Source organism: Tauraco erythrolophus, chromosome 2, assembly GCF_009769465.1.
Source record: "Tauraco erythrolophus isolate bTauEry1 chromosome 2, bTauEry1.pri, whole genome shotgun sequence".
Taxonomy (NCBI): Eukaryota; Metazoa; Chordata; class Aves; order Musophagiformes; family Musophagidae; genus Tauraco; species Tauraco erythrolophus.
Window position 1 is genome coordinate 112,228,529 of NC_141466.1, and position 11,034 is coordinate 112,239,562.

The 11,034-nt window shown below is 40.3% G+C and overlaps 1 protein-coding gene across 1 annotated transcript; it reads right to left on the reverse strand.

Annotated features, from left to right (window-relative positions):
- Nucleotides 1–2,572: 2,572 nt before the first annotated feature.
- Nucleotides 2,573–9,623, reverse strand: TLR5 (toll like receptor 5). The gene is made up of 2 exons (XM_009978079.2): nucleotides 7,059–9,623; nucleotides 2,573–2,659 (listed from the first exon to the last, which is right to left on the reverse strand). The coding sequence occupies exons 1-2, from the start codon at nucleotides 9,621–9,623 to the stop codon at nucleotides 2,573–2,575; spliced, it is 2,652 nt and encodes an 883-aa protein (XP_009976381.2).
- Nucleotides 9,624–11,034: the final 1,411 nt, after the last annotated feature.

Consider the following 11,034-nt stretch of genomic DNA (forward strand, 5'->3'; position numbering starts at 1 on the left):
TTCCAAAGAGTTGAATATTTATGTCAGAAAGGCTGCAGGTGCTAACACTCCTATAACAAAATAAGTGATTCACCCTGGCATTCTCACCATCTGGGTGTACGGGCCTGGGGTCTTCCTTTCTGATGAGCAGTTGTGGGAGTAAATTCCAGAACATCAGATCTTTGGAAAAAGGAGGTTATTGCTGGATATGTTTGTTCATTTCTTGCACTCCCTACCATTAATTGTATCACTTTTTTTTTTTTTCTCCTTATTCACATTAAATTCTTAGGCTTCATTGTTTTGAAGCAGCATATCCAAATGGCTCATTCCAAAGCTTTTTCCTGATCATTGATGAAATTTTAGTATCTTAGAGTTCTCAAAAGAGAGTTCATGTGTTAAAAATGACTTTGCTTTCTTCCTACTTTCCCTACTCCATTGCTGGCATTCCCACAGGTGCATGTTCACCTGAACCAGGCCATATGTCCTTCACTGGTTTTCTCAGCATTCTTAATTTGCAAGCCCTCATCAAAAATACTAGTCCATGTGGCTACCTGAAAAGTGTCAGCAACCCTCAGTGAAATGCCCAGTGAATCCTGGCTCCTATGTTGAATAGGCCCAGATCATCCCAAAATCACTGGCGCTCCAGTTGGCAGCTCTCACTGAATCTTCATCTACCTTCTCCTCCTGTAAAACTGGTTCTGCCCTACGTGGGCAAACTGCTGGCACATTAAGTGGAGACTTTACACTGTTAATTAGTTATGCAGATAAATAGAAGACTTTAGTTTCCAAGGTGCATGTTGTAAAACTCCTACAAAACAGAGCAAACAGATTTAATAGCTTATCCTTTGTCAAACCTGAGTTCTCTTCCCAGTGCTGCCTATGACAAAAGGCACGTAACTTCATTCTCTCTGCCTCAATTCTTCCATCTTTAAAGAGAAGATAATAAAATGCACTTGTCTTTATAAAGCACTTCTATTTTTGCTATTGCAAGATGCCATATGTACCAAATATCTGTGTTTCGATATTGAGTCTAATCACAATGCTAAAATTACATTGCCAATTAAATTTTTTAGGAACAGCGTCAACAGACTTTGTGGCTTGAAGCATGTAGCTTTGGGTGGCAAGATGAAAAGCTTACACAGACTGATATGTGTAATCTTGATGCGAAAAAAAACCCTGCCACATCAAACTGGTTTTTAGTATGAGGTTTCTCTGTTTGCCCCACTGCTCTCCATCACTGCTCTCCATGTAGGCTTCGGGCAGCCTGATAACGTTATTCTTACACTGTGGAGGCTTGCAAGAAGCAAGTATACAGGTGATCAGCCTAGTGCAATGCCTACTTATAAATCCATTTTTGCCAGAGGGTGGTGAACTGGTAAAGACAAAAGATACACTCTAAAGAGCAGTGTAGCATTTGGGACACACTAAATAAAGAGTGAAGCCTTTTTTGATACTTACTGATGTTTACATACCATGTAATTATTATTATCATTGAAAATCCCAACTTCCTTTCTTTGAACATAATGTCTAAACAGGAAAAAGCTAACCTTCCTGTTTGGAGAATTGTTAGTTTCAGAAGAAATATATTTTTCTCTCTTACTTGCAGTTTTCAAAGATTTTATTTTTAATTCAAATGGAAAAGACAAACAATAGACTATCTAAAAGGAAGGAAAATCACATGTCTGAAACAAACAGAGTCTGCTATGAATAGATAGTCTTTGCACTATGAAATAAATCATGTCATACCTATATACTGACTTTTACATATTGGGAAAGGAAATGTAGACTTATTTTTGGCACCCAGTACGCTGTATGTACACAATACAGAAAGCAAAGGTAAGGTTAGGAAAGGAAGAGAAGCTCCTTGTCAATCTCTGTGACAATCTATTGGATTAGCCCAACAAGAATGCCTAGATGCGATGCAAGGTTGACTAACAAGGCTATATTTAAAATTTCTGGTAGCTGCTTGTCATTTGGCATTCCCTGTTGTTTGTGTTTGTGCTCACAGTGGCCTTTGGGTAAATCTCAGCTTCTAAACTTTGCTTTTGCAGCTTTTGTTTTGTTGAAGGAAATACTGGTGGAGCAGCACCGGCAGTTCTGTTCCAGGAATATGGAATTTCTGTTGGCTACCAGGAGCAGCACAGTGAGACTGAAGCTCATCTTCGTAAGGGACGAAACAGAAAACAGGTAACTAAAAGCTATGTATGTGAAAGTGCTGGTACCCAAAAGCAGAACAAGCACTTTGACATCCCATTGCTACCGTCTCCGAGACTAACAAGCAGCCTAATGGAATAACTACCAGAAGAGGCTTTGTAAGGACTATTGATGTAAATTTGTATGGGAAGTCTTCCTATCATCACTTTTCCTTCAGGTTATTTCATTGCAATCAAGGCTGTAGTTTTGCTGATCCTATTTATCAGCAAAAACTACACATATGTGATGTAAGAACCACCACCCAAAGGGGGCTGGGAAGAAGCCATAAAGAAAGGCCAGCCTGTCTTTTTTTCACCGTCTTCCTAAAGTTATTCTTTGTTCAAGGCCTGAGTAATGTAGCTGTACTTCACAGTTAAGCAGAAGTCCTGAAATACCTGGATTATTTCTTAAAGCCTTGGCTCTTGTATTCACGGACTGCACGAATATTCATCTTCTTGTGATCATGGAGAAAGTGTGAAAGTGTGGTCTTATAGGGTAAAATATGAGACATTTATAGTTCTTTTCTAATCTTTTGGATTTTTTACACCAGTCTTCTGATTTTGAAAGCCTTATTTCACAAAACTGCATGCTTGCTGTTGGCAGTACTGCATAGTGCACAGAAACCTTGCAAATATTCACTGGTGCTAGTCCTATTTTAAATTAATCTGCTTCCTGTACTAGGACATTATATTCGATCATGTTTGTAGAGTCAGACCCTAAAGATGTATCTTTTTCCTTGTCTGTCTTTGCTTGCTTCAGGTTTCCACTTCTCATGGAACCCAAGTCCCCTTTCAATGGCAAGATTCTTAGACTGCCATGTGTACCCTTCCTAACTTTCTGATCTCCCAAAGATTCACATGTTTTGCTTCTGTTCCATTTGCAGGGTCTTCACCACTCACTCTTGCCACTCAGTTGTGTATTGCTCTTCATCTGCAAGTATTTTGCTAGGTATGGGCCTCGCTTTGTGATTTAACTGGACTGTTGCTATTCACAGTTCCAGCAAGAAGAGAACCTGTTAAAGCTGTTGTAAAATAATCAGCACCACATGAAATTGAGAAGGTGGGATCCAATAATCTGAAACCCAGATGGTCTCTGGCAGCGAGAAGTAGGAGAGCTGTCATGCTGAAAAAGATCCAGAAGTTTGCAAATGAGCTGAGTTAATGATGTGACATAAGTAAATGAAAGGCAGAGTGATTCTGAGCAACGTGTGTAGGAGTGTCACACTCAAGAGATTGAACTCTCTGTATCTGATCTACGCTAGTGTTCTCCACAGAGGTAATACAGCTATTGAAGTGGGAGCAATGATGGATAATAACTGTAAATTAACAAGGTGATAGCTCTACCACCACGTTGAACAGTCTTTCTGAGGAGGGATTAGCAATTGGCATTAGCAAGCATAATTGGACAACTCTGTGCTGAGACTCAGATGCATGTCAGATGGGAGGGAGAAGAGAAGCCTGGTTTCCCTGTATGTGAAATAAAAATAATGTGAAATGTAAATAATGTGTGGGCATATTGTTGTTGCCTTCTGTTACCCTCCATTGGCATATGTTTGTAGAATCTGAGTTCTGCTCCTGAGCCCCTTGATTTTGAGTAGGAGGCCATTCAGTCTTTGGGCTCTGACAGGACGGCTAGCCGTTGCTGTTGAACACCACTACCTGCTTGACCGGTTAATGTTTATAATATATGTTGCAATGGTGGGGGTAGGCTTTTACTATTAAATATCTGAGCTGATACCATGTGGCACTGAGTCACTGTCCTCTGAATATTCCCTGTGCTGCTACTGCAAAGAAATTTACCAGCTTCCGTCTTAATAGCTCGCTTTAGAGCCAGTGTCACACTTCACACCCTATTCTGGACACTCTCCAACAAGTTAATGTCTTTCACTGAGGAAGGTGAGTAAAACTGATGAGAGTATCCTTAACTGAAGAGCCATAAAATTCTAATAGAGCAGTAATGTTCCCAGTGAGCCTGAAGGGAATCTGATCAATAGTTATGAGGTTGAGTCTCAATTTATGGCCTTAATTCATCAAGAATAGTCATTCTCCATTTTTGTACAGGATGCTTTTGTGGTTCCTGCTGAGCAAAGGAGTATAAAGTCTGCACCCAGCCCTTTCTCGACAGTTCCCCAGGCTTTGTCATTTAAGAAGAGGTGACTCTACAGAGGTGATGATCAGGGTCCTGTGATCTGTTTGAAGTCAATTTTTCATTGTATAGGACAGAGTGTACCAACTGAGAAGACTGAGAGTCTCAGGCTTGGAGTGGTTTCACAGTGAGTAAAAAAGAAAGTTATTTCGATCTCTTTAAAATTTGACACTACAGTTATTCATAAGCCTGCAAACCACTTCACCATCAGGAATGGTTCAGTAACATGTTCTCCAAAAAATCTTTTCACTGCCTTTTGTAGACCTCTTGCAATAGAATTTGCAAGAAACAGATGGGGGCTGTTTCTGTGTTTCCAAGATGTGGTAGAAAGAAGTTTTCCCAGCTGCTCCTGACACAGGTTTGATCTCTTGAAGTTTCAAAAATGGTATATAAATATAGAGGCAGACAATGAAATTTCATCCAAAGATTTTATTAAAACCTTGAGGTAAAAAGTCAGACCTTTTCAAAGAATGAAGTAAATGCAAGTTTCATGTAGCCACCCCCCACTGGTGGCATAAGCATGAGGTACACTGAAGCGTTTAAAACAAAATCGAGAAGCCTTGGTTAAAGCCATCTCAATAATCCCTGTATCTACTTGTTCTGCATACATAGGTTAGGTGTAGTAAGTTTTAAGTATCTGAAGTGATAGGAATGTCTTGTAGGCACACAATAAGGTCCCAACTGGAGAGGGCTCTCAACACTTGATCAAAAATATTTTGTGGCATTCATTCAAATATAATTTCTTAAGCATGCTTTTAAAATTCCCATCTCTTACACTGTGTACAGATCCACAGGCTAACAGCCTAGACCTGCACATGATCTTCATTGTAGAGCTTCATTCCTGCTTTGGCTACCTGTCAGTGGTTTTTAATGTGAAATACTCCCTGGTATAACCTCTGACTTTAAAGGATGCCTACAAATATTTGCACTGGTTGGGGGGGGGGCGGGAGGGGGAGGCAAAAAGGTTGGACGTTTCCAGAGAAATGTAAGAAATCCAGAGAGCTGAAAGGCAGGTGGTGGCTTTCCTGACAGCCCGTGGGGGCTCTGGGAAGCCGAGGCTGCTGGTTCTTTTCCAGATCCCCCCACTCCGCAGCAGCGTTGTGTCCCTAACGCCAGCAGCTGCCGTGGCGGGGGGGAAGCGGGAGGAGTTTGGGAAGCCCCTGGCTGTTACCCGAGCCGACAGCGACACCCAGGGCTCCATCAGCACAGCCCGGGACCTTGCCTCATCCACCCCCCCACCCCCGGCTCCATGCCGCCTGGAACATTTTCCGAGGTTTAGCCCTTTTCTGTTCCTGAACGACTGCACCGATTGAGAATTAAGTCGTGTTTTACCGCAGTAACTTTATCAATAGAAATCCTGTACACTGGTGCACTGAGAGTGGATTGGATCATCCACAGGCACAGCTGTATTCAAACAACTGCATTTGCACTTTTTCACCTCCATCAAAATAAGATGGTAGTATTTGTAAGGTCAAGACTGACACCTTATAAAACCTCCCATTCCTGCTTCCTCACTACAGCGAAAAACTCGCCAAGGCCATACTGAAATTATTTTGGTAAGCTTTTGCTGAATAAATTTATAAACCGAGATGAGCAGTACACTCAAGGGGATGTCACCGTCGAAATAATAAGTGCAGGTTCTGTAACAGTGAAGACTGAGTCAGACTTTTATTAAAATGACCCTGAACAACCCCCTCAAGACACGTACCTGAATAAGCAGTGGTAAAATGATTAGGGAGGTAAGAGAGTACCAGGCATTAACAACTCCAGAAAAACATTTCAATAGAAGCAGAAAACCACCTGAGAATTGATCAGGACACAAGCTGTACAGAGAACAGCCCAAATTACACACCAGTTGCCAGCACTTTCCACTCCCAGCATGCGAACGCTGCCTGGCATTCACTGGGCTATCGGCCACGTCACTGGTGTGACGCAGTCCACACGGCTGCTGAGGTAGTTTCTTGTTCACTTTTCAGGCCCAGGCTTGCTTCAGATCCGAAGGGGATACACCTGTTCCTCTCTGCAGGTCAGGAGGCAGCCTAACTGAAAAGCCCAGGCTGAAAAAGCAGCCAATGAAGTAGACCAACGACTGCAGTTTTACCACCAAGCAGAGAAGCCGTGGAGGGGAAGGGGGTGAATAAAGTTCAAAGTTTGTACATTCCAGTTGAAAAGCTGAGGCTAATTGAGTGGAAAACAAATAAATGAAAGCTGTGCTACAGCAATTTGAAGCATAAAGGTGCAAAACACTGATTCTACTTTGAAACAGAGTATGAAAAGTTATAGAGTTCAAAAAGCACAGGAGTAAGTAATCCATGAACTGATGGTCCGGCTAGGCCATACATGTAAGCATACTTGGTTACTCCCGTAGAGTATGGTGGGCTCTTCTTTAAAAAAAAAACCAACCATGGGCATCCTTCTCTAACTGAAACAGACCTGTAAGTAAGTAGTCCTCTGAAAATCAGGACTAAAGTGTCTGAAGCTGAGCAACCAAAATATGAAGCATCTGTGATTCATTTAATTATTCTGAAAATGTGTGTCATAATCCATAAAATAATTGCACTGTCATGTATTTGCTGGTTGCTTTCAAGCTGTTTTCATGTTTAGTAGGATTTACACTAAAATAGTTATCTTTCTACCTGCTTTTTCAAGGAAATAATAAACTTCCATTTATTCCTGCCATGGCACAGCTTGGAAATGGGGTATTTAGAAAGCCAGCAACCCATACGCTATCAATGAGTTGCTACAGTCTGCAGCTCTACACTACTGGCTTTTCTTCGCACTTTTTTTTCCTTCAGAATTTGGCAAGAAAGATTATTTAAAAACCAGTCTACATCTTGATAGTCTTCAGGCCATCGCAAATATCGACTCCTTTGTAAGAAGTTTCGAATTGGTTTGTGTTTCATCAGTTGATATTGAGAAAGTGATCCAACCACTACCATAATGAGGACATCTTTCAGATCACAAAAGTACCTGCTTTGGGCCAAATTAAAGGCTTCCACACACCACCCATCTTTGAGAAACTGCCTGGTCACAATGCAAATTGTTTTCCTGCTGTTCCAAATGGCATCACGAATATTGTTGATATGTTCTTCCCCAGGCAAGAAATCTCTTTCTTCAAAGCACAAGGTAAATCTGTTTTGATCAAAATACTGTGAATCCAGTCGCTTTAGCAAAGAATTCTGGACCCATTCAAAGTCCTTTTTGCTGTAGCACAAATACGCGTCATATCTGTATTCACTTTTATCTGCTGCTTGTGGATGGCTGTCTATCATTTTTTTGGTGACAGTTTTATACCAGATAAAACAAATCCCCCGAAAGCGAGTAAAAATGATGACTGCCATAAGAAACATTAGAAGAGTGACAGAGGTGAAGATGAATACTGAGAATCTGAGCATCTGCTGGAGATCATCTTCATCGCAGTCATCGTATGTCAGAGATGACAGTGGTACCCCTGCAAATGCAGGTGGGTATACACAATACCTGTCAGATTCTGAGCCAGCTAGGGTTACATTGGTTTCATTTAGCCACACTAGTAGACTCTTTAAAGTACAATCACAGACATACTTATTATGTGTTATATCCAGAATACTCAAAGTCATAAAGACTTCAGGCTCAGGGGAAAAAAGCTGGTTTCCAGATAAGTTTAGGTTTGTTAGGCTTTGTGGAAAAAGCCCAGGAGAAAGATGAAACAATAGGTTGGAAGCTAGATTAAGTCTTTTTAGAGATGTTAGACCTCTAAAAATCTCCTGTGGAAGGGCACTAAGGTAGTTGTTATTCAGGTGTAGAACCTGAAGTTTGGACAGTGCCCTAAACACATCCAAACATAAATCTCTCTCCCACACAAGCTGTAACATATTTTCACCTAGATCCATATAGATTAACTGATTGTTTTCTATAACATTATCACTTTTCACACAGTAAGAGAAGCGATTCTGTTTTAAGAAGATATACTGCACATTTGGAACCTGGAAAAGAATATACAGGTCACCCAGGTTTGCCAACCAATTTCTTTCTAAGTCAAGGTGTGTTGCTGTGATGTCTATGCCATCTACAGACATTATCTTATTGTCACCTAAAAAGGCAGAGGTCAGATGTGGAAAGGAAGGGAGTTTTTTAATGGCGTTGTCGCGGAGATCAATTATTTTCAGACTTAGTAAGTTACTGAATGATTTTCCACCAATCATCCCGATATGATTTTGCTGTAAATCAATATACATTACACTACGTAGACCCTCAAAAGTATAATCGTACAACTCGCCTAAAAGATTACGTGAGAGATTGAGAGTTTTTACATTTCCCAAGCCAAAAAATGCTTGCCTTTGGATTTGATTGATCTTGTTTTTGAAAAGGTTCAGCAATTCCAAATTACCAAGGCTTTGAAAGATTAAAGAATTGAGAGAGAAAATGTAACCATTTGAAATATCAAGCAAACGAAGATCACTTCTTGCTAGTCCTGCAAACGTATCGTTATCTGGATTTTTTAAGTTATTAAAGCCAAATCCTGAACCCATTGTATGAGAGCTAAATATTAAAGAACTAATTTGAGTCCCCTTAATAGCTGCACAGAAATATTGGACTTTCTCTGTGCTCCAGCCATTGTCACTAAGGTCTAGCAGGTTAAATGTAATATTTCTGAAAGGATTTGGGCATTTGGCCCAGGCCATTTCATCTGTCTTATACAAATCATTAGAACTGAGGCTAAAAAATAAAAAGTGTTTTTCTCGGAAGCTGGTAAGATTGCTTTCACACAGGTTGGATATCTTGTTGAATTTCAGGTTCACAGTTTTCAAGAGTGTTAGATTATAAAATAAGGGATGAGGCTGAAGTTTTGTGATTTGGTTCCCTGAAAGATCCAATTCTTCTAACGAGATCAAATCTTGAAAGTAACGTTCCTCGAGAATGGAATCTCCTAGGTAGTTCTGAAACAGACGGAGTACAGTCAGACTCTGCAAGCCCACAAAAGCATCGAGATGCAGTTGAAGAATCTTATTGAATCCCAAGTCTAAGACACGAAGGTTTGGCAGGTTCCTGAAAGCTCCTTTTCCTATGGTAACAGGATAGACGTATTGTGTTCCAATTTCCAACAACAACAAGTCCTCCAGCAGTGGAAACGAAGTTGCAGTCACTTGTCTGATATAGTTGAAAGTTAGCAAAAGCTTCACTGTATCCTTTGGAACAAGTGGAATATCTGTGAGGTTGCAGAAATAATATAGGGAAACTTGGGCTTCTGAATAACACGTTCTAAGTGCACATACATCACTAGCTAGTGATATTCCAAAGACAAGTACTAGCTGTTGACGTAACATCACGAATCCATGTGAAAAAACTGAAAATAGGAAGCATTAATTCTGTAGTTGGCTGTCTATGCATTAAGTTGTGGAGCACGTTTTTAACAGTTGTAGAATAAAAGACTAATGTCACACGAAAAATGACTAGTGCTTTGGGATTTATCCTTTCTCTGAAGTCTAAAAGGCATCATCTGATAGGCTGGCTGATTAGAAGATGGGTCCCAAAGAGATGTGAGCACCTCCAATGACCTGAAAAGTAACTCTCCTTTATGCACCTTAAGGGCGGCACTAAAACCCCACCAGGTAAGTGGGAAAATCCTGGCCTAGCTATTTAATTTGCATCATGGAACTGATAATGCTGGAGCATTAGCTTCATTCCTTAATCAGTTATCCAAACAGATTTAAACAGTTTAGATTACCAAAGTAAAGTGCAGTCACCTCAACAGAGTTGCTCTTTCCCTGAGCATCCCCCTTCTGAGGGCAATCACACCTAATCATCAATGAGATTTGACGAGTTTAAAAATCTTTTCAATAACCAATTGCAGTGACCATGATATCCTCCTAAGGAGATTCTTCCTAGATGACGATGATTCAATCAGCCAGAGGAATTGTGTGCCCACCACAGGAACAGATTGTTTGAAATAATTCCATAAAGACGAAATCTTCTGATCAAGAATACCAGTCATTTAGGTGTTTGGGATGTGGTCGGTTGATAAAAAGGTAAAGCTGGTAAATTTTTCATTGTCTGTACAAAAAAAAAAAAAAAAAGGCAAATTTTCAGGCTAACTTTCACAAAAACATTCAGGGCATTTTCTGTAGGTCACTAAATCACAGTTGAGTAGGGTGTGTATATATAATAAAGGTAGCAGTATCTTTTGATGAGTATGTGAGAATCTAATCTCTAATTGCTGCAAGCCTGCTTTAGGATTAAGGATTAAGGGATAAACATTACTCTTACTGCCAAGTTGGAAGGCTTTTTCTCCCTTTTGCTCCATAGCCAAGGGCCTTGCTGTTCGGACAGCAAGATGTGAGAGCTTACTTGGAACCTGCAGGAGTGCTGCTGTTACTCTGATGTCTTTCTGTGAAACACCACTAGTTGTCACAAGTAGCACAAAAGCTCCCCAAAGAAAGGCAAGAAACAAAAAGTATTAAACAACTTCAGGGCGTATTTCTTGCCTGTAAAATCCATGCATAGAAGATAGCCCTCTTTTCTCCCCTCTATACCCAAAAACATTAGGTACTGAAGAGGCAAAGACCATCTTAATTGTCCCTTATTATTTTTTTTAATAGTGAGATGGGTTTGTGTATAAAATGACATTGATTTGACTTAAAATTTGATATGCACACTGCTTTTCATCATCAGTGTACAACTTTTCTTGTGAATGTTTTCAAAATATATTTAAGCCAACTTCTGTATGTGTATGTCCAG

Bases quoted from the DNA above. Each gene is read 5' to 3' on its own strand.
- TLR5 (XM_009978079.2), bottom strand. From the start codon at position 9,623: ATGTTACGTCAACAGCTAGTACTTGTCTTTGGAATATCACTAGCTAGT. The intron at 2,660-7,058 runs GCAACTCATTGA...TTACCCTATAAG, and splicing joins GTGTAGAGCTGCAGACTGTA to ACCACACTTTCACACTTTCT.